The following is a 27,348-nucleotide window of genomic DNA, read 5'->3' on the forward strand; positions in this document are numbered from 1 at the left end:
CACTTTAAACCAGTTTAAACCTGAATTATATTTGATTTATTCTCTTTTTTAATTCACATAATAATAAATCAATATATATATTTTTAACCAATCAGAACCAATTCAGAGTAAGAGAGGGTCAGAAACAGGAAGAACACTTCAGTCAAATGTACTTCACTCAGAGGCAGGAAGAGTATTTGTCTCTGGAGCCTCTTACAGAAAGATGCACTTCTACTCCCTCATGAGTTCTTTAATTCTCTCTGTGTTCTTCCTCTACATCTCAGGTAAGATCAATGCTGCATCATTCCTGTGCACTGGAGGTGTGTTCTTCACTCTCTCACTGCTTTAAATACACTTTGATTAACTCACCTGCTCCAGGGTGCAGAGTGGATACTGAATAATAACATTTAGGACGAGGGTGAAATGTGTTTGCTCAGTTATGACCAGTTTATTCCTCTGATATAGTTCTGAAGCAGTTCCTGAGTCGGAGTAACACTGTTGTACCATTTGACTTCTTCTCTGTAGAGTCTGAGAGTGTGAAGACCCTGAAAAATTTAGCTGTAAAAAGTGGAGGATCTCTCACTATTCCATGTTTTTATGATGAAAAATACAAATCAAACCCTAAATACTGGTGTAAGGGGAAGTACTGGAGCATCTGTGAAATAGTAGCCCGTACAAACACAAGTGGAAGAACATCAGTCACTGATTATCCGACCCAGAATATGTTTACTGTGGAACTCAACAGTCTCCGAAACTCTGACTCTGGAGATTATTGGTGCGCTGTGGAAATCAAAGGCGGTTCAGATGACAGTGATTATTTGTCCCTGACGGTCAGTGCAGGTAAGAAGTCTCTCTGTGTGAAGTAGAATCTGTTCACTGTAACTTAAAGCTTGTTTGATGGAGGACGTGTTTACAGCACTCATTCTCTGCCTCTTTATTCAGATCCTGCTGTGTCTGTGATAAACAGCAGAGTGAGTGGTCAGGAAGGGGGCAGTGTCAGTGTCCAGTGTCTCTACAGAACTGATTATAAGAATAAACAGAAGCAGTGGTGCAGATTTAGAGACTGGAGCTGCTTAACATCCCAGAATTCATCAGTGCAGATCAGTGATGATGGGAGAGGAGCGGTCAGTGTGGAGATGAGTGGACTGAAGAAGAGTGATGCTGGCTGGTACTGGTTCAGTGCAGGAGAAGTGGGAGTTACTGTTCACCTCACTGTCACTGAAAGACCTACAAGTAAGATTATTTGCATCTGAAACACTGCCCATACCCAGACAGCAATGGATGTATATCTGTAGATCTCTTATGACACACATCTGGCCTTGAATAATGTCATTTCTTATTTTCAACAGCAACTACAGCTGTGACTACAATATCCTCAACTGTGAAAACCAGTATCAGTGAGACCACATCAGGTATGATCACAATCTTGTGTTAGAATTGATTAAATTAATTAAAATTACAACAATTAATATTTGTTTTTCTAGGTGTTACAACGACTAAAAATGGACCCCCAACAACAGCAAATTAGTGAGTAGTGAAGTTCCGCTACACTTTCACACTTCAGTGTAGCATACCTTTGCCCTGTGCTTTTTTGCAGAACTGCAATGGTATTTTCTGAAAAACAACACTTCCCTAAGACGTACAAGTGTCAACCAAGTGTGAAATGAAGTAAGAAACATATACAAAATATAAATGTTCTTCTTATATGGCAGTGCAAGCTCTAACAGCCTTAGGTCAGAGACTAATTTCTGGAGGAACTATGTTTTAGGAAGGCTTTACACTAGAGAGAACATTGCTGTAAAAACATGATTGCCTTTAGTTACAGGAATATTAGTGAGGTCTGATTCTGATATTAGATTATTAGTTCTAGAAAAGAAATTCCACTTTAACATGTCTAACCTTATATATTGCATAATGCTCCATTATGAATTGCCCTGTGGACTGTGTGTGCATTGCTGAAGGCCTGAGTAATCTATGGGTGTATCTTACATTAGCTTAGAGTGTTCCTTGATTTGGGCAGTATGGTGGTGCAACAGTTAGCGTTTCTATCACAGATTGTGGGTTCAAGACCTGCTTTGGGTGAATGTCTGTGAAGAGTTGGTGTGTTCTCCCCGTGTCTCTGTGGGTTTCCTCAGGTGCTCTAGTGTCCTCTCTCAAAAACACACAATAGTAGGTGGATCAACTACTCAAAAGTGTCCATAGGTGTGAGTGTGTGTCGCCCTCTGAAGGACTGCCACCCGGTCCAGGATGTATTACCCCTTTGTGCCCAGTGCTTCCAGGTAGGCCCTGGACACACAGCGACCCTAAACTGGATAAGTAGATACAGACAATGAATGGATAGATATTCCTTGGTTTTGACTAGTGTTTGGATGCCATTTGGAAAGTGTAGCTGGTCTTTCCATCAAATAAACCATTTGTGTAGTTAAATCTCCTTTAGTTAGCCTTTAAAGCCTGTTGTACAGGGTGAGTCAAAAGGTGCAGGACACACTTTTATCTGAATACGCCAGCAAGTAATTTGTGAGGGAGCCTATCTTTTAGGCTAGGTTCGGAACAAGGCTACCATCTTGAAGGCGGCCATATTGGATCAAGGGGAAAAGTTTTTCCAATGGGAACGTGGTCATGTAGCAATATCAAACAAAATAAAAGGGTGTAATTTGAATTTTGACTCACCCTGTATATTCACACCTCTGTGTAATTGTTTTCTTATACTTCTAGCAAAAAAACTGCTTTTTCTTCAGTAAAAACTGCCTCCTCTGCAGAAGATTCTTCTGAATATGTAAATAACTCAACTGACAACAAGAGCAAGTATTTCATACATTATATAAAAATGTTTATTTTTTGTGCACTGAAAATGATATTATTGTGTGGTTGTAATTATACACAGGATAAGATGAAGGATATCCAATGTCAGTCTGTTAGTGCTTTAAGGCGTTATTGTGTGATAATGAATTTTACATGCTTCATTGTGGGTCTCTTTAATGAACAATTTACAAAGGTCATGTGACTTTATTCACTGCAGCAATGGAAACTCAAAGCTTATCTGGACTCTACTACCTGTGGGCCTCGGACTGCTGCTGTTCCTGATCTGTGTCATAAGCTTCATATCAAGAAAACATACCAGTAAGTATAAGTCTGACATTTTCTTTATAGGCTCAGGCTTTTTAACCAAATGTACACAGTTTTACACCTACACCTACCTAATGTGATCCACTCATTCCATTTCTCAGAAGCAAATCAAGCAGAGACCACAGAGAGGAGCAGTAACTCAGCAATTTACACAGTAAGTGTTGTGAATGATGGGTGGCTTCATGTTGTTTGAGTTCTAGTGTTCAAACACATAGTGCAGTAATTAGTATTGTGTATCATTGTGGATTTTGTCATTGGTGCTGTGTGTGTATATATACGTGTGTCTGTCTGTATGAAACAGAGCACTACAGCTGAAGATGCAGATAGGTACACTACTGTGTCTAAGAAAAAGAAGGTAAGTATTTATTTTTTATATCGACAAACACATAAACGTGATTTTATTACAGAATCAGTACTAGATTTTCTCATCCTGAGTAAATAATGTCCACAGCCTTTGTCCGAAGTGACTCTGGGAACTGATGTGATCTACGGCAATGTAGCCACTGAGGCCACGAATGAACCTGTAAGTGAACGTTTATAAAGCTGTTGTTATGAATCACACCTCTATTTTAATCTGAAGTAGGTGAGATGTCGTCATGTATCTGAGTCCAGTAAGTGTTACTTTGATGGAAGTTCCTTAGTCTGACCATGATTTTAGCTGCCGAAAAAGCTTATATCCTCTTTTACTTCTAAATCTGTCTCATTTTACAGCTCTCACCAGATGCTGGAGGAGGTGATGAAATGCTGTACGGCAATATTTTGCCCAAATAAGAAGTGAGGCAGAATACACCACATTATATTATGTTTTGTTTTGTTTGTTGGTTTTTTGTTTGTTTGTTAAACACTTAAACACTTTTCAGGCTTCTGCTCATTGTTGCTTTTCTGTCTGTGTTGATTCCAGGTGTACACAGCTGTATTTCTCAACAAACAGCCAGAAGAGATCAATGGCAAACAAGACACAAAACAAAGCATCCCCTTCAAAGGTCAAATTTGTGTGATTTCAAAGGTCAAAATAAGAATCCTCATCATAGTGGTCAGTGTAACTTAGCAGGTGTTTTAACCACTGTAGTATACCCACATGTATGTTACATACATCAATGTAAATATGTAATATGTGCACTGCTGAAAACTCATTCTTCCTGTGTTGAGATCATAAGAGATCTTTAGCCATCGTCAGAGTCCAGCCTGTATTCCATCCTGATCAATATTTATTCTTGAGTGTTTGCTGTAGACAGACTCTGTGCTACAACTTTTTTTAACGTTTGAATAATATCTGCTTTTAAAATTAACAAAATATACATATATTTGTTCCGTTCACCACACATTTTTTCAGTTCACCAGACTCTGTTGCCATTAACAAACTTTTCCCCTAAAATGCCCCACATTCAGTGTTTTAAATTCAGCAAAAAAATCTTTAACAATGCTTTAAGTGTGTTAATGTGTAAAAATTTGTTCTCTGGGTTGTGTATTTATTAGCACTTAGAAAAACACAGAAGCATTTGATTTTTTCCACACAAAATTAAACATCAAATACTAACCCAAATGCTGTATTTTACATTTTCTCTGCTCTTTACCTAACATTCTCATCTCACACAGTCACTGGGGGACAGACTGCCATCTCTCTGCTCTCATTCCCAGCACAGCTATCAATCCTAGGTTAGCCTTAGAGATTTTTCATGAAGTGTTGTGCCTATTCATTTGGATTTTCTCTTTCACCTTAAATGGTGCAGTAGAACACAACTTCCACACCATGGAAAAAATACACGTTTAGCTTCTTTCCGTGGATATTATCTTTTTATTTTCAAAGTGTCTCAAAAATCTGAAAGGCTCAATGAAGACACAATATAACAGACTATTGATATCCTGAAGATAAAGAAATTTTATTATTTTTTATTTTTCTAGCAGTGTTCCTGTCTGTTAGTTTTAGACTCAGTGTGAAAGACAGCATTAACAAACATGTTTAATAAATCAATATTGGGCTCAGGTATGAAATACAGAAGAAATGTGTTATTATTCAGTTGTATTACAACAACAGATCAATTCTACTGCCATGTTTCTGTTCGTAAATGTTGTAGAAGGTCAGGGTTAGTGCCAATGTATTTAATTGGTTTATTTCTAACATGCTTTGTGATCATACCCAATGTGGTCTCATTGATGTTGGTTTTCTCAGACGTAGAGACAGAACTCAAAGCTGTTGTTGCTGTTGAAAAGAAGAAATAAACTGTGCCAGTGACACAGTGACAGCAGGGCGGTCAACAGATATGTTCTGATAGATGTGATCTTACTTGTAGGTCTTTCAGTGACAGTGAGGTGAACAGTAACTCCCACTTCTCCTGCACTGAACCAGTACCAGCCAGCATCACTCTTCTTCAGTCCACTCATCTCCACACTGACCGCTCCTCTCCCATCATCACTGATCTGCATTGCTGAATTCTGGGATGTTAAGCAGCTCCAGTCTCTAAATCTGCACCACTGCTTCTGTTTATTCTTATAATCAGTTCTGTAGAGACACTGACACTGCCCCCTTCCTGACCACTCACTCTGCTGTTTATCACAGACACAGCAGGATCTGAATAAAGAGGCAGAGAATGAGTGCTGTAAACACGTCCTCCATCAAACAAGCTTTAAGTTACAGTGAACAGGTTCTACAGAGATAGCCAGAATCTTGGAGACTGTTGAGTTCCACAGTAAACATATTCTGGGTCGGATAATCAGTGACTGATGTATTTTTCCACTTGTGTTTGTACGGGCTACTATTCCACAGGAACTCCAGTAATACCCCTTACACCAGTATTTAGGGTTTGATTTGTATTGTTCATCATAAAAACATGGAATAGTGAGAGATCCTCCTCTTTTTACAGTTACATTCCTCAGTGTCTTCACACTCTCAGACTCTACAGAGAAGAAGTCAAATGGTACAACAGTGTTACTCCGACTCAGGAACTGCTTCAGAACTATATCAGAGGAATAAACTGGTCATAACTGAGCAAACACATTTCACCCTCGTCCTAAATGTTATTATTCAGTATCCACTCTGCACCCTGGAGCAGGTGAGTTAATCAAAGTGTATTTAAAGCAGTGAGAGAGTGAAGAACACACCTCCAGTGCACAGGAATGATGCAGCATTGATCTTACCTGAGATGTAGAGGAAGAACACAGAGAGAATTAAAGAACTCATGAGGGAGTAAATGTGCATCTTTCTGTAAGAGTCTCCAGAGACAAATACTTTCTCAATGAGTAAAATTTCATATTCTGATTGAAGCAGCTCTATTTCAGAGCTCTTCCTCATTTCAGCACTTGCTGCTACTGACTGTGGATCAGTGCAGGGTTGCACTTTTTTCAACTCCAGATTACTTTCCGGCTGTAACGGTTCCAACTCACCAACAGGGGGCAGCAGCAGACTATAAAACACTGAAGTATAAAAAGATTCAGGTTGTTTTAAGTCATAGAACAGAAATGTTTGCTAGTCCCCCTGTCCTTCCCCTCATTTCTTACTCTCCCTCTCTATAACCAGAGAATTGTTGAGGAATCGAGGAAACGAGCCCCGTGTCTTGAAATTCTTCTTAAAGTCTACACTTTGATAACATCAGCACCATAAAAACCTATATAGAAAAGGACAAACAAAGTATTTACATGTTAATACCTCTCCCTTCGCAATGTCAAAAGGTTGTAAACAAAAATGACTTTCCTTCTTAAAGGGTTTTGTGTAATAGATCTGTGCTGATCCTGGGTCATTGTCGCTCTCAGTGAAGGCTGCACTAACGGCCGATAGAGGGCACTCAAGGGCGTTTGACTGGAAAAGAGAAATGAGACAAACTGCAGCACTGTGATCCAACAATGACTGTAATAACACACACAAACACACACACACACACAAACCAGAATATAAAGCTTGGTTGAACCATGTGCTCGTGGTTGACCACCCTCTCTGTTGTGAACACGGTTAGGTAAAACTGAAATGTGTAACTTTTTTGGGCAGTGTACACTGATGTGTCCTTCACTGGAAGCTCCTCCAGTGTTCAGACTCCGTACTTAGGAACAGGGAAACAGCAAAAATTAAGGTTTCTGGACACGGCCTGTTCCACAAATCAGGATTAACCTTCTCCCTTTATTCCTGCTCCGGTAAGTGAAGGATTTGAGAAAAACAGAAATAAGAATAATGAACTCTCACAGTCATTCATTTCGAATTTTTTAAATAAAATATCTATAATAACAGGTCAGTTGAGGCTATTCTCATCTCTGGTACCACGCTGGTGGAACGAGCTTCCAAGCACCATCAGAGCAACAGAAACCCTCTCTGCATTCAAGAAATCATTGAAAACCCAGCTCTTCCGAGAGTATCTTTTGCACTGAATGTCTCTCTTTAATGCACTTATTACGTCCTGGCATATTGCACTTAATGTAAGGTATTTTGTATAATTTGTGCTGTAGTTCGAATGTTAGATCCTCTTTTGTAAGTCGCTTTGCATAAAAGTGTCTGCCAAATGCATAAATGTAAATGGTCAGTGTGGAGATGAGTGGACTGAAGAAGAGTGATGCTGGCTGGTACTGGTTCAGTGCAGGAGAAGTGGGAGTTACTGTTCACCTCACTGTCACTGAAAGACCTACAAGTAAGATCACATTTATCAGAAACACTGCCCATATCTGCTGACCGTCCTACTGTAAATTTTCTTGAATTCTAAAGCCAAGTGACTATTTTGTGTGTTGCAAAATCATTAAAATACTGTAATTCATTTGTGTAATTTGTCTTACATGTTCTACAGCTACGACAAGAAAATCAGGGACTACACAGTAAGTAATGACCTTCATTATGTGACATTTACCTTTAAAAACCACTGAATTTCACACCTTCCCTTCGTTTGCTTTTAACAGAAGAACAGCCTCCTTTTCTGCAGTGACTTCTGACAGAGTAAATGACTCGAGCAAAAGCAAAACAAAGCAAAACAAGTAATTCACTTAAAGAAAAACAAAGATGTGTTTCCTTCAGGTTAAATGTGCCCAGGATGTGTAAGCAATGCTAGTTTAATCATATCATGTGTCTTCATTCATTGCAGAAGTGGAAACACCATGTTTCTCTGGATTCTACTGGCTGCAGGACTCGGACTTTTTGTCAGCGTTGTGACCTACCTGTTGAGAAGAATGTTCAGTAAGTACTCCCTCTCTTCTATTGTCATAGGAGCTTTTGAGATTTTACCAAAAGCATTCCATGAATAGATTTCTGAATCCGGTTTGATCTGTATTTCAACAAAAATAGTACGACATTTCCAAACTTTTATTTGGAAATCTCATTCTGAAACTGATGCCTGCAATACATTTAAATAAATGAGGAACAGGGTCAGTTCTTGAAAATAATGCAATGTTAAAGAAACACTTAAAAAATTTGATACATCATGGTTGTGTATAACAACAGATCAGTGAGTAATCCTGTTTAAGGTTATTACACCCTCTAGAATAAACTCATAATCTAAATAAATAAATAGTTGCACGCAGAATCATTTGACAGGAAGGAAACCTGGTGAATAGGTTTGACATCGTGGGACATCTGAATGATTCAAGTTTAATGCTCAGCCAGCAGTAAAACCAGGGCCGGTGTTCTGACGAGTTGTGCTACCTTGTTGAAATATGCTACTTTGCAGCTCTGCACATGCTCAGACCCAAAAATGTGGTATTTTACGTGATAAATCTCTTTTAAGTTAATTTACCGTTATTATTTATAAAAATGTATTATTCAAATTGTACACGACTCATTGAATTAAAAAAAAACTATAAAACATTTCTTATCACCATAATTGCCTTATCATTTTTTAATTAGGAGATTTATGCTGTGCATATCTCCTGCTTATACAGCATTTCTGATAAACTACATTTAGCTTATATCTCACCTACTGTTTTATTTAAGCACTGTACATATAACAGTACGCTATGGCAGCACATTTCGACAAGGTAGCACAGCTCGTCAGAACACCTGCTCTGTGGGTGGTGGTGAGGGTTGAGAGGGGGTTGGCATTGCCCACCCAAACATCCTCTCTGCCCACCCACAAAGCACGCTGAGCCAGCTGAACCTTTGCTTATTTCTGATTGGCTCTTTGAGTTGACAAACTGTCACCTGTAGCTCAGCAGAGCAGACGAGTTCTGACACTGTGAATAGGAGAGGAAGTGATGTAATAGGGCTGACTTTAAGCTCAAACCCGCATGGTAGAGTTGGCTTAATTTTTGGTGACATTTTGCTTGTTATTTCTTTCACAATATCATTCTGGTTTCTTAGTGGCAGTTACTCTCTGTTAGTTCACATTGTAATTGAAGTATTTTACTATTTATTTACATTATGCACATAATCTATACATTTAATAAAATTATAACAATAAGAAAAGTTCTCACGTGTTCTCAGTTCAACTACAAGCACCCTATTCCTGAGTCTGTGTCTGTGTGCTCTCTCAGGAGCTTGTGTTGAGTCTCTGCTTTTATTAGGATCCTTTTTGTTTAGAAAGTTGTTAAACTGTCCAGACTGTCTAATAAAAGTATTATGGGGCCAATTCTTTCAAGGTTTTTTTTCCTGAATCATTTACTTTGTGAAGAAAAACTCGAGTGTGTTTAGATAGAGCTAGCTAAAGAAATATTATGTTGTCAGCTACAATGTGTGATGTAAGTCCTATTATGGATATGTAATGCCCAGATTTAAGGTGGAAACCATGAGAAGCATGTAAACGCGTTCTTTTTTGGTCAGGTTATCATGACAAAATTTTACGTGTCTTTTATAAGAGAGACACTCGAAACATATACGCACATGAAGCGTGTCTGCCTGTGTAGTGATGATTTAAACAAACTTTCTGATACACAGACACGAGAAAGACTCGATTTTTAAAAATGGAAAAACGTGGCCAGAGTAAAAGAAAATGGGAAATGGTTCTATTGCTGTCGTTTTTCTTGCTTGTTGTGACATCTAATGACGTATACGCTATTTGCAAGGTCTGGATGGATTTTGTTTTTGTTTTTTCTGATAGTTTTCTCAGTTAGACACAGAATTACAAAAAACGGTGGAGGGTTATATGAAGCTGTTAATAAATACGCACTAATCTGTAACACTTTGCATCTTGGTCTTGCATTTGTGTCTAAGCTCTCCTCAGTGAACCTAGTGTACTATCGATACTGGTCAATACAAACCTTCTAAAGAAATAATCCTAATGTAAAGGTTGAGGTTTTCTGCTTAAATGCAACCTATTCTGGATGCATTTGTCAGCCACATACGAAGGAGCCTTGGAAATGGAACAGAATAACTACACTCCTTTGACCCCAACCAAAGCAGTCTAGAACCAGGCCTGAGTAAAACAGACTGCAGTGGTGTGGCAGACTGTCATGGAGTCACTCAGATTGGCAGAGGGTCATTTTCAGTGATGAGTCCTGTTTTTGTCTTGGTGGATACAACCAATCAATCTGTGTGTGGAGGCAACGAGGCCAGTGCCAAGATGAACACATCACATGTCCAGAAGGTCTGGTGTCATGGTGTGGGGTGCGATAGCGTATGATTCTAGATCACCTTTTTTCCTGATTACAGGCATGGGATGGTGCAGTACACCATTAGGTATCTCTACAGTTCCATGTAGAGAAGTCTGGCATAGCATTAGCATACTGAGAGACGCTAATTCTGTATGTGTAGCTCAATAAACATTGCCCATATCAGTCAAAATACTTAATAATGTATTGCTCATGGTTTTCTTTATCTTCCCTCAGAAAATCATTGTAATCTGACCCTTCTTGGGGAACAATGTTTTTTGATGATGAGAATATATAACTTTACAAATTCCTAATGGCATATGAATCATTCCATATGATAATATAGGAATTATATTGGGAATTTATTAGGAGGTTATTTACAAAAATCTATGTTCATGAGGATAATAGTCAAATATTTGTTCTGATTTTAATCCACACATTTCAAACTGTTCTAACCACTGCTTATAATAATAAACTTTTCTATTCTATATTATGTACTTTATTCCGTTCCATCACTACTTCACCAACTACAAACAGATCCAGCCGAGACCAGAGAGAGGATCAGTGACACCACAGTTCACACAGTCAGTATTAATGCTGATAAGTGGCTCTTTTGTGCTCTTGTTGTTTCTCTTGGATACTCCCCTGCTCAGATAGATTTATTATTTTTGAGCTATGCATCTTGCTGATGTGCTTTCCTTTGCCATGTCTTTGTTCTCTTTTTTTCATGTTATTAAAGTTTATTAGCTATAAATGCAGATTGATGTAATGTTTACAGCTTTTCTGTGTGTATTTGCCTTGCTCTCAGCTCTCTCATATATTTGTGCTGTCACTGCTGTTCTTCTCTGGCTTTAGATTTGCAGCTTTTGAAGCCCATTTCTCAGTAAAATGATTTTGGTTGTTTAAAAAATAGTAAGGCTGGTGTGTGTGTGTGTGTGTGTGTGTTTAATAGCCATCTGAAGATTCAAAGACATACACTAAGGTGAAACCCAATAAAAGGAAGGTAAGACCATTAATCTGCCTTTAAACTTTATTTGATCACTGAAACATTAAGAGACTGAGAAAGGTGTCTGTGACTTTATTGTATCGTGTTTTTTTCTGTTATTGTGGTTTTATGCATGTTTTTTGAGAAAAAGCCAGAATGATTCTATAAATTATCTTTGGCCTGTTTTACACTGAAAAACCATTTAAAAAGCACATTATTTCATATTAGACCTAATTAAATATGTTGTGTTTTCAAAATAAACTAATTTAAATGCTACAACAGATTATAGAAAAAGGTTTGACAGCAAAGTGTTCACAACTTCAAAAATCTGCCTTTCTCTTCCACAACAGCTGAAATACATGCAGTAAATGACACCTTGTGGTAAATTGTTTCAGGTGTTGGTTTTGTGTTTCCTGCAAACCAATCTAAGCCTATGCAGCAGTATATAGATCTTGCTTGTCTTTTCTTGTGTTTCAGAATGTGTCACACATTCTCTTTTGGGAACAGCTCAGTTTAAAAGAAGGCCAAGTCAGCCCCTGCACCTTCTTCTTTCACAGCCGTGGCTTTGTGCGTTGTCTTGTTGAAATGAGCATTGACGTCCTTAAAAAGGTCTCTTCTAGGAGGCAGCAGTTTGCATCTTTTAGAATTAAAGTTAATACTAGAACAAAGTTAATGCTAAAAAAAGAGTGGTTATATCCACTCTTAAAAACAATTCATGTCCCTCTATACTCTCCCTAAAATGCCCTAATCACAGAGTGGATGCATGAAATAGTAGAAACTAAAACATGGATCATTGGTTCACAAAGTCTGTGCAAATTTAAAAATGACATGGTTCTTATTTTGAATTCTCCACCTAGTGCCAGCTTTTTCTGATTTACAGGTGTATGGTAGAGGACAGTAACCAGAATGAACTTTGATCCAGTTCTGATAGTAATTGCTCCTCACTGGCATCAGACTAAGAGCGGCATGGTGGTGCAGCAGGTAGTGACACAGTCACAGGTTGTGGGTTCAAGTCCTGCTCCGGGTGACTGTGTGTGAGGAGTTTGGTGTGTTCTCCCTGTGTCCGCATGGGTTTCTTCTGGGTGCTCTGTTTTCTTCCCACGGTTCAAAAGCACACGTTGGTAGGTGGATTGGGACTCATAAAAGTGTCTGTAGGTGTGAGTGAGTGGTCTACAGATTGTAGGATTGGGAAGGAGCAAGGCCAAGCCATTAGTGAAGTACTGCTCTGTCTTAGCAGTTACAGGGAGCCTGTGCTGTATATATGGAGAAGACAATGTTACCTCTATCCATGAGAAATGTGTATTGTGAATTTAATCATGAACTTTGTAAAGGTTTTGGATTTTACAAGTCAAATCCAAATTAAGTATTAAAATGTAACAGAATTCTGCAGTTGACACCTCAATAATGTATATGATTACTGAAACATTATCAGACTGACTTATCAATAGTAATAACTATCCACAGCCTTCATCTGCAGCAGCTCAGGAAACTGACTTTATCTACGTCAATGTAGCCTCAGCTTCCAAAAACACAACTGTAAGTGACTTTAATGTCATGAATTAGATTTCAGTTTAGATTTAAAGCAAGCAGAGAGATCCTTTTATTTCTAAAGCGTTTCCATTTTCCAACTCTCTCCAGCTGCCGGGGGACGATGCAGTGATGTAAAACTCTGTAAGAGGTGAGTCAAAATACAGTATAATTTATTATCTGATGAATTTATTACACTTTTTAGAATGTTTCTAATTGATTTTGTTGTTTCTGTGCTGATTGCAGTTGTGCGTGGCTATATTTCTGAACAAAATACCAGACCACATCATTTTCAAAGAAGAAAGATGCTGCAGTTCAGTTCAAACAAATCAAAGAATTCATCACAAAATACCAAAAAATAACATGTAATTTCACAGCTTTAATAGAAGTATTCACATCACAGTGTACAGTGAAGTGGATGTAAAGATTACTATGATATACCCATGTGTAGTTTTCATGTATTAAAGTAAATATGTGCATTGGTGAATACATTAATTCATCACATATTTTAGGAGAGCCCATAGTCATCACCTTCTATTCCTTCTGACCACTGCAGGGTCTTGTTTTAATACATAAAAAGCAGAATTTAATACATGGTGGAACTCCTACAAAAAAAATACATTTGCATTTAAATGACAGGTATTTTTAACCAGTCTATTCAGAGCAAGAGAGGGACATAAACAGGAAGAACACTTCAGTCAAATGTACTTCACTCAGAGGCAGTAAGAGTATTTGTCTCTGGAGCCTCTTACAGAAAGATGCACTTCTACTCCCTCATGAGTTCTTTAATTCTCTCTGTGTTCTTCCTCTACATCTCAGGTAAGATCAATGCTGCATCATTCCTGTGCACTGGAGGTGTGTTCTTCACTCTCTAACTGCTTTAAATACGCTTTGATTAACTCACCTGCTCCAGGGTGCAGAGTGGATACTGAATAATAACATTTAGGACGAGGGTGAAATGTGTTTGCTCAGTTATGACCAGTTTATTCCTCTGATATAGTTTTGAAGCAGTTCCTGAGTCAGAGTAACACTGTTGTACCATTTGACTTCTTCTCTGTAGAGTCTGAGAGTGTGAAGACACTGAGGAATGTAGCTGTAAAAAGAGGAGGATCTCTCACTATTCCATGTTTTTATAATGAACAATACAAATCAAACCCTAAATTCTGGTGTAAGGGGTATTACTGGAGCTCCTGTGGAATAGTAGCCCGTACAAACACAAGAGGAAGAGCATCAGTCACTGATTATCCGACCCAGAATATGTTTACTGTGGAACTCAACAGCCTCCAAGACTCTGACTCTGGATATTATTGGTGCGCTGTGGAAATTGGAGATAAATGGACAGTAGATGACAGTGATTATTTGTACCTGACGGTCAGTGCAGGTAAGAAGTCTCTCTGTGTGAAGCAGAACCTGTTCACTGTAACTTAAAGCTTGTTTGATGGAGGACGTGTTTACAGCACTCATTCTCTGCCTCTTTATTCAGATCCTGCTGTGTCTGTGATAAACAGCAGAGTGAGTGGTCAGGAAGGGGGCAGTGTCAGTGTCCAGTGTCTCTACAGAACTGTTTATAAGAATAAACAGAAGCAGTGGTGCAGATTTAGAGACTCGCGCTGCTTAACATCCCAGAATTCAGCAGTGCAGATCAGTGATTATGGGAGAGGAGCGGTCAGAGTGGAGATGAGTGGACTGAAGAAGAGTGATGCTGGCTGGTACTGGTTCAGTGCAGGAGAAGTGGCAGTTACTGTTCACCTCACTGTCACTGAAAGACATACAAGTAAGATCACATCTATCAGAAACACTGCCCATACCCAGAGGGCAATGAATATTAGGCCCAAATGTGGCCTAAATCTGCAGACCTCTTATGGCACAAATTTGCAATTGAATTATGCCATTTCTCATTTTCAACAGCAACAACAGCTGTGACTACAATGTCCTCAACTGAGAAAACCAGTGACAGTGAGACCACATCAGGTGAAATCACAATCTTATGTTAGAATTAAAAATAATGAATAAACTAAAAAAAATCCAATATTTGTTTTTCTAGGCGCCAAAACGATTAAAAATGAACCCTCACCAACAGCAAATCAGTGAGTAGTGAAGTTCCACTACACTTAAACACTTCATTGTAGCGTATTTTTGCCCCGTGATTTTTTGCAGAACTGCAATGGTATTTTCTGAAAAACAACACTTCCCTAAGACGTACAAGTGCCAACCAAATGTGTAAACAGCCTTAGGTCAGAGACTAATGTCTGGAGGAACTATGTTTAAGGAAGGCTTTACACTAGAGAGAACATTGCTGTAAAAAATGATTGCCTTTAGTTACAGGAACATTTGTGAGGTCTGATTCTGATATTAGATTATTAGTTCTAGAAAACAAATTCCACTTTAACATAACTATTTTTTTACGTAATGAAAACATTTGTGCAGTGCAGTCTTTTTGTTTGTTAGCCTTTGAATCCTGTTGATCATTCACACCACTGTACACCACTTTTTTTTGCAGAACAACAGCTTTTTCTTCAGAAAAAATGGCCTCCTCTGCAGAAGCAACTGCTGAACATATTAACCACTCAACTAACAACAAGAGCGTGGACAACAAGTAATTATCACATCATGAGACATGTTTATTGATTGTGTACTTTAGTGACTGATAAAACAGTTTCTTTGGCATGTAACTCTTAATAATATGATATTTTTGTGTGGTAGTGACTCATATGCTTCATGGTGGGTCTCCTTTTCTTAATTAATAACTTACACAGGTCATGTGACTTAACTGACTGCAGCAATGGAAACTCAAAGCTTATCTGGATTCTCCTGGCTGTAGGCCTCGGACTGCTCCTGCTCCTGGTCTGTGTTATAACCTTCATATTGAGAAAACTTTCCAGTAAGTATTTGTTGGCTCAGGCTTTTTAATCAAATGTACACTTTATTACACACATCAGCACTCACTCCTTCTCTCTCTAACAGAAGCAAGTCAAACAGAGAGCAGAGAGAGGAGCAGTAACTCTGAAGTTCACACTGTAAGTGCTGTGAGTGATAGGGAGCTTCATGTTGTCTCAGGTCAGGTGTTTTGCAGGAGATAGTATTGTGCCTCTTTGGCATCAGATTTTGTCATTGGTGCAATGTGTGTGTGTGTGTGTGTGTGTGTGTGTGTGTGTGTGTGTGTGTGTGTGTGTGTGTGACTGAAATAGACCTCTACAGCTGAAGACTCAGTAACATACAGCACTGTGATTCCCAAAAAGAAGAAAGTAAGACTTTATTCATTACCTTCATCTCCTTTAATGTCTGAATGTATAGAACACAAGGGATTCTTTGGGTTTACCACTCTGTCACTGATTATTTCTCTCAGACTTGTTTCACTTGAAACGTAATGTACTTTCAGAGAAATGAATATGATACATTTAGGTGCAGCGAACTGTAATGTATGACGTTAGTCATTTTTGATATTATACTTTTTTGTATATTTTAAGATTATGAAATCTTGTGTCTGTGTCTGTGTGTGTGTGTGTGTGCGTGCGTGCGTGCGTGTGTGTGTGTGTGTGTGAGAAATAGATCTCTACATCTGAAGTTGAAGACTCTGTGACATACAGTACTATAATTCCCCAGAATAAGAATGTAAGACCATATTCATCACAGCCATCTACTTAAAAGCTGTATCACTGAAACATTAAGGGATTGAGTAGTGTGTTATGTACAGCACTCTTAAGAAAAAAAAGTGGTTAAGATTTTATTCTTCTCAATCTCCTACATATAAACAGCTTTTGGTTTCTGAAACATCTCCAGCCTGACTTATCCTGAGACCACAATATGTTTTAGGGGAATTAGAGCTGCCCTCAATTATGTAAAGGCAGTAAATATTTATGAGAAATACCTGGTTTTGATGGAGGTTCTCAAGCCTAAGTCTTTATCTTAGCTGCTGAAAGAGCTGAGACCTTCATTTATTTCTAAAACTGTCTCAACTTACAGCTCTCTCCAGCAGCTGAAGATGATGCAGTGATCTACAGCTCTGTGCTTCACAAATAAGAGGCGAGTCAAACTACACAATTCCTTATTATGTAATGGGTTTATTAACACAATCCAGCCTGTTTTTTCAGTTCAATCACTGGTGTATACAGCCCTATTCATTCATTCATTCATTCATTCATTCATTCATTGTCTGTAAACGCTTACCTAGTTCAGGGTATTCCTGGGTCTGGAGCCTACCCGGAATCACGCGGCGCAAGGCAGGAACACATCCGCGCCAGTCCTTCCCAGTGCGACACACACTCACACATTCACTCATACCTATGGACACTTTTGAGCAGCAAATCCACCTACCAATGTGTGCTTTTTGGACCTTGGGAGGAAACCAGAGCAAACGGAGGACACCCACACCGACATGTGGAGAACACACCAAGCTCCTCACAGACATTCACCCGGAGTGTTGCTCGAACCCATGACCCCAGGACCCTATTTCTAAACCAAAACCAGGCCAGACCATTCAAAATGAAGACTCTGCCCTTGCACTTCAATAAAACATACTCACGTGAAAAAGAATGGCTTTAGTCTGGTTTGAAGCTTTAAATATTTCTCATCTTAGTGGTCAGTAGGGGAACTAAACAGTACGGTAAACCCACATGTATTTCTCATACACTGATTTAAGTACGTCATATCTGCATTACTGACAACCTTGCTCTAATTCATTGGATGTTTTAGGAGTCACCCTCAGAGTCCAATTTATATTCTCTCTCTGATCACTGTATGGTCTTTTATCAGTTTTTTACAGTTGGCCCATGATTTTTTGCTGCAACTGTATTCGTAATATGTTTTAGTTTTGTTCATGTTTCATTCCTTAATTAACACATGCTTCTAATAAAAATATTATTAATATTATTATAGTAGACCAGACTTTCTTAAATACTAATGTTGAGTTTAACACATTGAGGTAAACAAATGTCCTCTTTCACAGCCCACATTTAGGGTTTGAGGCTCGGCAAATAAATGTGGAACAGTGCATTAAGTGTAAATATGCAGAAATGTTCTCTGTAGAGGGTGTGAATTGCATTTGAGCATTTGTCTTTGTACAAAATTGTAAATGTCAAATATTCCACCTTAGAAGGGAAGACGTGTGTCACATTTCACGTGTGCTGAAACATGTCACATGCCTAATATACACCACCCCAGATGAGACACGAGTTATACTGCTACTGAGTGTGAATGCAGGTCATTTTTACAGTGCACAATTAATAATGATCTTTTTTTTATTATTTAGTTTAATGAATGTATCAGCACAACAGAACAGAACACAATAATGATCAACATTAAAATATTTCTAACAATAATAATATATCTCTATTTCTAGAGCATTTTAGATATAATACATTAAAGCACATTACACATGAATATGAATGCAACACTGGAAAGGTGAAAAGTAACAACACAGTAACAGAACACTCAGCAACAAATCATAGATTTACCTTCCAAATATGTTTGTTAAGTTGGATTTAACGACTTTGTAATGAGTCATTTTTATTAATAGATGTAAAAAAAAGGATGTTCCACAAACTGAGCTGAAAGTGATCATAGGAGATTGCAGTAACCCTGAGCTGAGCCGGTGGTCTTGATTATAGCTGTTCTAAAGCATAAACAGATCAGTAATTTATGCCAAAGGCAGGAGATTATGAAGCAGTTGAGTAGTTTACAAAATCTCCCAGGTTTTTAAATCTTGACAGCTCTATGATCACAGCGTGTGTGGAATCATTTGTGTGCCACACAGAAGCACTCTGACGCCCTGAAACAGAAAACACACCAGGGATAATAAAGTAGTGAACCAGCATTCATATCAGACTTACATCAGTTTAAAATGATAAACTCTACAATGTTATGAAAGTCTGATCTCAACGTAGTTCAAGTGAAAATAAATGAGAATATGGACTTATCTTAATAAATATTAGCATGTTTCAGAACATATAAATGTGCTGTAAAGTAATAACAAACCCTCGTACTTACACATTGACACCAGAACATGTGTCTGAAATCAAAACAAGTCAAAATGCATTCTACTGTTTTTAAAACACAAACAATATTTATTAATATTTATATAGATATTATAATATTTATTACAGGTTCAGGTTTTGTTGATCAAAGAAAAATGTTTGTGATCGTACCTAGAGTGTCCATCATTCTCTCAGTTTGTTTGCCTCTGAAAAATGTATTTTTAGCTGCTTCTGTTAACATAAGAAACCCTTTACCAAGGAGGAAACAGGACACTTACATATCATGAGGAGCTGAAATATACCTCAATAAACCTATATAAAGGCTTATTACAATTGGCCTCGACTGTCACAGCAGCTGCTAATATCCAGTTGAATGTTAATATTTAAGATCATTTATAGATTTCTTTCCAGCATTAAGTTATAACATTGCACTTTGTGGAGTGGAGTGGAGGTGTCTTATAAACAGAACTGAATACATAACAGTGTTATAAAATATGGTACAAGATACAGCTGTTAGAGTTGAACAAGGACACAGTGTCACTGATGTAAACACTGCTCTCTCAAAGCACTAAAATCTACATGAGATCTAACAGTATCAGTGGTGTCCAGAATCATTCTACAGGAGCACAGACTCAACCACTTCAGCTGTAGAAACACACCAGATCCACACCATTAGCTCATTATCATGCTTCAGGAAAGGAATATATTTATAACATTGAGTGAGAGGATGGTGGGTTAGTGAGGGTTTTTTGTTTGTTCCTTTGTTTTTTTCTAGCACAGTGTTCCTGTCTGTTAGTTTTAGACTCAGTGTGAAGGACAACATTAACAAACGTTTAATAAATCAATATTGGGCTCAGGTATGAAATACAGAAGAAATGTGTTATTATTCAGTTGTATTACAACAACAGATCAATTCTACTGCCATGTTTCTGTTCGTAAATGTTGTAGAAGGTCAGGGTTAGTGCTTTTTTAACTGGTTTATTTCTAACATGTTTTGTGATCATATCCAATGTGGTCTCACTGAGACTGGTTTTCTCAGACGTAGAGACAGAACTCAAAGCTGCGGTAGCTGTTGAAAAGAAATAAACTGGTGCCAGTGACAGTTACAGCAGGACGGTCAACAGATATTTTCTGATAGATGTGATCTTACTTGTAGGTCTTTCAGTGACAGTGAGGTGAACAGTAACTCCCACTTCTCCTGCACTGAACCAGTACCAGCCAGCATCACTCTTCTTCAGTCCACTCATCTCCACACTGACCGCTCCTCTCCCATCATCACTGATCTGCACTGCTGAATTCTGGGATGTTAAGCAGCTCCAGTCTCTAAATCTGCACCACTGCTTCTGTTTATTCTTATAATCAGTTCTGTAGAGACACTGGACACTGACACTGCCCCCTTCCTGACCACTCACTCTGCTGTTGTTCACAGACACAGCAGGATCTGAATAAAAAGGCAGAGAATGAGTGCTGTAAACACATCCTCCATCAAACAAGCTTTAAGTTACAGTGAACAGGTTCTAATTCACACAGAGAGACTTCTTACCTGCACTGACCGTCAGGTACAAATAATCACCGTCATCTGGTGTCCCATCCCCTCCTATTTCCACAGCTCACCAATAATCTCCAGAGTCAGAGTCTTGGAGACTGTTGAGTTCCACAGTAAACATATTCTGCGTCGGATAATCAGTGACTGATGTTCTTCCTCTTGTGTTTGTACAGTGCACCAGTATTTAGGGTTTGATTTGTATTGTTCATCATAAAAACTTGGAATGGTTAAAGATCCTCCACTTTTTACAGCTACATTCCTCAGTATCTTCACACTCTCAGACTCTACAGAGAAGAAAACTGTTAACACAACAGTACAATTGTACTCTAACAATGTTTAGTTAAAAAGGTTATTCATGTCTCATATAAAATAATAATGATCATTTAAATCAGCACACACACAGCAACACACACACACACACACACCAAGCTCACATTACTATTAAACTTATGTTTTAATGCTGCTATATTCTGTCTCTCTTAGTGGCGGCAGTAACAGCTCCAGCTCTTCAGAGGCTTTACACTAGCGGCTGGAACAATGCTGCTGGATTTGATTGTATTTGGCCACTAAGAGCTTTAGTAAGGCAAGATACTGATGCTGAATGATTAGTTCTGGATCACGAACACCACTCCGACACTTTCCAAAAGGTATTGGGTGGAGTTCCATCTGCCCAGTTGTTTGTTATAAAAGGAACATTATTACAGTTTATTACAGTCTGTCCCTTTCATCAATACAATGTCTCTTATTTTATAGAACAGCAGCAGTTATTGTGTGAGCACTGCCACTGATCAGAAATCTTCAAGGACAGACACGTTATTCAATGCCTGCGCATGCATTATGATGTCACTCTTTTTGTTGCCAGCAAAGACAGTGTTACTAATAGCAGACGTTTTCTTCAACTAAAAACTATTTTTGCCTGTGTGGTTGGTGCAGAAACATGTACAGAAAAATCCCCTCCAATAGAGGACAATACAGGGTGTCTATAGGTTTATTCACACTTCTTCTTTTATTATGAACTTATTAATTAACACATCAGAAAACACATCAGTGTCACTGTAGAGTGAAGAGAATGAGTCTTTTAGACTGAAGCGACACTGTGATAAAAATGTATTAAAGCACATTTAAAGCAGTGAACACTGAACAACACAAAGAACACCTCCAGTGCACAGGAATGATGCAGCATTGATCTTACCTGAGATACAGAGGAGGAACACAGAGAGAATTAAATAACTCATGAGGGAGTAGAAGTGCATCTTTCTGTAAGTGGCTCCAGACACAAATACTCTTCCTGCCTCTGCAGCACCACCTCAGAGTTTCTTCCTGTTTTCAGCTCTTGTTGCTGCTGACTGGATCAGTGCAGGGTCCTACACTCAAACACATGGATGAATATTTTAATTTAAACACAGTATTTACAAGAGTATCACAGCATTGTGCTGAGTGCTGGGGAAAGATCATCATATAGAGGTTATATAGAGTCACACTAAAGTGAGTTCTTGGGCAAGGCTCGTAGTAATGTATTAGCCTACATCTGTAAACGGTACTCTCTTAAACTCCGGTTCATTGATTACATTACAACTGCAACCGTTACAAATCACCAACAGGGGGCAGTAACAGACTATAAAACTGAAGTATTTATTTCTCTTCAGACGCTGCATTTGGGACAGACGTGTAATATACAGGCACCTGTTTGTATTTTTACACTGGTTTTCTACAGTAGCTCTGTACAAACTACAAGCAGAACTCATCTGATAAATATATTTACATCTTTATACTTTTCTCTGCCATGTTTGTCACACAACTATAAATAAAACTCTTCATTCTGGTTGGTCTTCACCTTCCTCTCATGGAGCTTTGGAAAACAGGGTCTTTGTGGTCCTGCAATATCCGCCAACTCTTTTAAATGGCAACGTGCGAAGTGAGGCACATGAAAGCACTGTAGTCTTCATGGGCAGTTATGGACTGTTGAACAAAGAGTGTGTAAATTGATGACGTATCCAACATCAAACCTAAACCTATCACAATATTGGCTTTAAATCAACCCCTTAATTCCCCTACAGCCAATCACAGTCATTTCACAGGGCTTCCTCACACTCACACAGCCTTAAACTACACACCTTCTTTATCAAGTGCAACATACACCAATTACAGAATGCTCCGTCCTCTCTAGGCTTGAACACAGTGAGGTCACTCTGAAATGTGTAACTGTTTTTCTGGATAGTGTTCACTGATGTGTCCTTCACTGGAAGCTGCTTCAGTGGGATTTGAGCAGCTTCTCTCATCTCCTCCAGTATTCAGACACAGGACTGAGGAATAGAGAAGGCTCTATAGGAAAATGCAGTAACATTTAAGGTTTCTGGACACGGCCTGTTCCAAATATCGTGATAAACCCTCTCACTTTATTCCTTCAGTAAGTGAAGGATTTGAGACAAACAAAAGAGCAATGTTTTTAAACTCTGATAATGAGAACTCTCACAATCATTCATTTCTCATTTTTAAATAAAATATATAGATCAGAAACTAGGGTAACATCTTCAAACAAATTCAAATGAACCTGAATTAAGATTTTATTTATTTATGCTTTAAGAATTCACATAAAAAATATAATATTTTAATTAACTGACTGTAACATCACAGAATCATCAAATGATCAAACAACAATCAATAATTTTTTAACCAGTCTATTCAGAGCAGGAGAGGGTCAGAAACAGGAAGAACACTTCAGTCAAATGTACTTCACTCAGAGGCAGGAAGAGTATTTGTCTCTGGAGCTTCTTACAGAAAGATACACTTCTACTCCCTCATGAGTTCTTTAATTCTCTCTGTGTTCTTCCTCTACATCTCAGGTAAGATCAATGCTGCATCATTCCTGTGCACTGGAGGTGTGTTCTTCACTCTCTCACTGCTTTAAATACACTTTGATTAACTCACCTGCTCCAGGGTGCAGAGTGGATACTGAATAATAACATTTAGGACGAGGGTGAAATGTGTTTGCTCAGTTATGACCAGTTTATTTCTCTGATATAGTTCTAAAGCAGTTCCTGAGTCGGAGTAACACTGTTGTACCATTTGATTTCTTCTCTGTAGAGTCTGAGAGTGTGAAGACACTGAGGAATGTAGCTGTAAAAAGTGGAGGATCTCTCACTATTCCATGTTTTTATAATGAACAATACAAATCAAACCCTAAATTCTGGTGTAAGGGGTATTACTGGAGCTCCTGTGGAATAGTAGCCCGTACAAACACAAGTGGAAGTACATCAGTCACTGATTATCCGACCCAGAATATGTTTACTGTGGAACTCAACAGTCTCCAAGAGTCTGACTCTGGATATTATTGGTGCGCTGTGGAAATTGGAGGGGATGAGACCTTAGATGACCGTGATTATTTGTACCTGACGGTCAGTGCAGGTAAGAAGTCTCTCTGTGTGAAGTAGAATCTGTTCACTGTAACTTAAAGCTTGTTTGATGGAGGACGTGTTTACAGCACTCATTCTCTGCCTCTTTATTCAGATCCTGCTGTGTCTGTGATAAACAGCAGAGTGAGTGGTCAGGAAGGGGGCAGTGTCAGTGTCCAGTGTCTCTACAGAACTGATTATAAGAATAAACAGAAGCAGTGGTGCAGATTTAGAGACTGGAGCTGCTTAACATCCCAGAATTCAGCAGTGCAGATCAGTGATGATGGGAGAGGAGCGGTCAGTGTGGAGATGAGTGGACTGAAGAAGAGTGATGCTGGCTGGTACTGGTTCAGTGCAGGAGAAGTGGGAGTTACTGTTCACCTCACTGTCACTGAAAGACCTACAAGTAAGATCACATCTATCAGAAACACTGCCCATATCTGCTGATTGTCCTGCTGTATGTAACGCCCTCGTCACGTCATGTCTGCTTCCTCTGCACATGGCTTTGTTTTGTTGTTGTTCCTGTCTCCGCCCTAGCCCCACCTTAGTCCTGCCTCTGTCTCATTATTGTCTCCAGGTGTTCCTCGTTTGCCTTGTTCAAATATAGTCCCTTTGTTTCAGTGCTCCCTTGTCTGGTGTTGTGTGCGTTACTCCCTTTTGTGTGTCTCACCTGTCTACCCCAGTTCATGGCTGTCTACTTTCTGTCTCTGGATAATTCGTAGTTTAGTCTTCTCTAGTTTCTGTGTATCTACCTGTGTTTATTTTGATCCTATCTATGTTTAATAAAACTTCCTTGCATTTACGTCCGTCTCCTCGTCCACCCTGCACAGCCATGACACTGTAACTGTGCCACTAACATCAGTTTATTTCTCCTTTTCAACAGCAACAAAAGCAGTGACTACAACTTCCTCAACTGAGAAAACCAGCATCAGTGAGACCACATCAGGTATGACCAGAAACCATGTTTGAATTGATCAAATTAAATGAATTAACAGAAAATATGAATGTTTGTCTTTTTAGATTCCACAAGTCTGACCAGAAATTCAGAGTCAAAAACAGCTAATCAGTAAGCACTGAAGTTCTACTACAGCTACACTTTCATACCTTAGTATAGCATGCTTTGCCCCTTCCTATTTGCAGAAAAGCAACTCTAAGTTCTACAAAAATACATCTGAGAATGTACAAGGTCCAACCAAGTGTGAGATGAAGCATGATAAATATGAAAATACAAAACATTCCCCTTATTTTCTCACTGTCCAGTTAAAAAAAAAACAATGATCTCCCTGTGAAGGGCAGCTTCTGTGTTCAAATGATGTAGTTAAATAAAAATCCACAAAATGGAGATAAGGATTTGTTAGTGTATACTCTCACAAGCCAAAGACACATTACTAGATAAAAATGCAATGTGTTCACTTCTAGTTCAGTGAGTACAGAGAATACAAGCAACTCTAAGTTATACTTTGTACATCTAAACTTTGTAGACCACTTCTCATCCAGTGTTTGTTTATTTTAAAAAGGTGTTTGTTTTCTGGGAAAGTTTTACAACTAAAATAAAATTGCTCTGCATCAAGCTTTTTTTTGTTTAGGGCAATTTTTCTTGTTATCTTTTAAAAATTAATTTTAACAATTTCACTTTCACATCTCAGAATATCACTGCTTCCTCTTGCTACTTGCAGAACAGCTCCTGTTTCTACAGTAAAAGAGGACTCTGAGCGGGTCAACAACTCAAGTGGCAATGCAACAAAGCAAGACAAGTAAATAGAAAAAACGGACATTCCTATTGTTGTTCAGATACTGGAGAAACCAAAAGATTTATTATAGATACAATTATATGTGTGTGTGGGGGGGGGGGGGGTGCTTCATGGTGTCTTCCTTTTGTTTAATTAATGATTTTGTTGAATTATTTGCAAAAAAACATGTGCCTACATTCACTGCAGCAATGGAAATGCCAAACTCATCTGGATTCTACTGGCTGCAGGCCTCAGTCTGCTGCTCCTCTTGGTCTGGGTTATGACCTTCATATTGAGGAAAAGGTCTGGTAAGTGTTTGTCTGACATTTCCTTAAAGGCTGTTCAATCTCATTTACACTGTTTTACACTTACATCTCTGTATAATGTGCTCCACTCACTCCATCTCTCTCTCTAACAGAGACCAGAGAGAGGAGTAGTAACTCTACAGATCAAACTGTAAGTGCTGTGACTGATGGGTGGCTTCATGTTGTGTAGAAATTGTATCCCAGACTGGGATTAAGCCTAGTCCTGGACTACATATTAAAGAGGATATACTCAAATACTAAACTTAATCCCTGAGAAACCAGCCCAGAGTGCAGTAGGTAGTATTGTGTAGACACCGGATTTTATTATCTGTGTTTTGTGTGTGTGTGTTTGTGTGTGTACGTGTGCTTGTATCAGGAACCAACACCTGAAGATGCCACACCATACAGCACTGTGATTAAAAATAAGAAAAAGGTAAGACTTCCTAATTCACATTCACCTACGCATCATTGGCACCAAAGATTATTATGAAAATGGTTTACCTTCTCCTTAAGTGTCGTGTTCTTTCTCTGAAAGTTAGTACATGTGAAAAACTGTTTGCTTCCATATATTCTCCTTAATCATATGTATTTCTTAAATCAACAGCACATTTGATTTTAAACAAGGTCTTACTGCCCAGATAAATAGATACATTGTGTATCTTGTTTTCTCAGGTGCCTAAAATGTTTGCACCGTACTATAAACATAAACTATTTCATTACTGAAACCAGACTGACTTATCCTGAGTATATAATATCCACAGCTTTCATCAGAAGTGGCTCTGGAAACTGATGCGATCTACATCAATTTAGCCACAGATGCCACAAATACACTTGTAAGTGAACTCTTGAACACACAGCTGCTGGAAATGATGCAGTGATCTACAGCAACATGTTTTGCTAATAATCTGTGAGTCACAATACACCATTCTTTATTATTTGTAACACTTTTATGCATTCTGCTCATTGTTTCTGTTTTGTCTGTGTTCATTCCAGGTGCATTCAGAAAACCACAATATAACCATTTGTTAATAGCCATGAAATATGTTCAATAACAACGCTGTCACATGTTACCAACATCTTAGTGTTTTTAACATTATGAAGTCAAATGTATCAAATATGATACATGATCTTTAGAGGTGGCTCTTTCATCATCTAATGAAGAGAAATACCAAAACAATCTTTTATCCTTTTGGGCAAAGTGTTCTAAGTTCTCTACTGAACTGTGAATGAATTGGAATGAAATGCTTTTCCATGCATTTACCAAACCATTACAAAATTGTTGCTATCTTCATGAA

At 38.5% G+C, this 27,348-nt stretch overlaps 1 protein-coding gene across 1 annotated transcript; it reads left to right on the forward strand.

Annotated features, from left to right (window-relative positions):
* Positions 1–701: 701 nt before the first annotated feature.
* Positions 702–27,348, forward strand: LOC136678537 (polymeric immunoglobulin receptor-like). Its single transcript, XM_066656583.1, has 17 exons — positions 702–819; positions 922–1,212; positions 1,329–1,391; positions 1,464–1,506; positions 7,869–7,896; positions 14,177–14,489; positions 14,592–14,882; positions 15,026–15,079; positions 23,711–24,031; positions 24,134–24,424; positions 24,902–25,084; positions 25,695–25,772; positions 25,956–26,056; positions 26,167–26,204; positions 26,430–26,486; positions 26,815–26,960; positions 27,047–27,348. The coding sequence occupies exons 1-11, from the start codon at positions 702–704 to the stop codon at positions 24,985–24,987; spliced, it is 1,899 nt and encodes a 632-aa protein (XP_066512680.1). The 3' UTR covers positions 24,988–25,084; positions 25,695–25,772; positions 25,956–26,056; positions 26,167–26,204; positions 26,430–26,486; positions 26,815–26,960; positions 27,047–27,348.

Source organism: Hoplias malabaricus, chromosome Y (genome assembly GCF_029633855.1).
Source record: "Hoplias malabaricus isolate fHopMal1 chromosome Y, fHopMal1.hap1, whole genome shotgun sequence".
Taxonomy (NCBI): domain Eukaryota; kingdom Metazoa; phylum Chordata; class Actinopteri; order Characiformes; family Erythrinidae; genus Hoplias; species Hoplias malabaricus.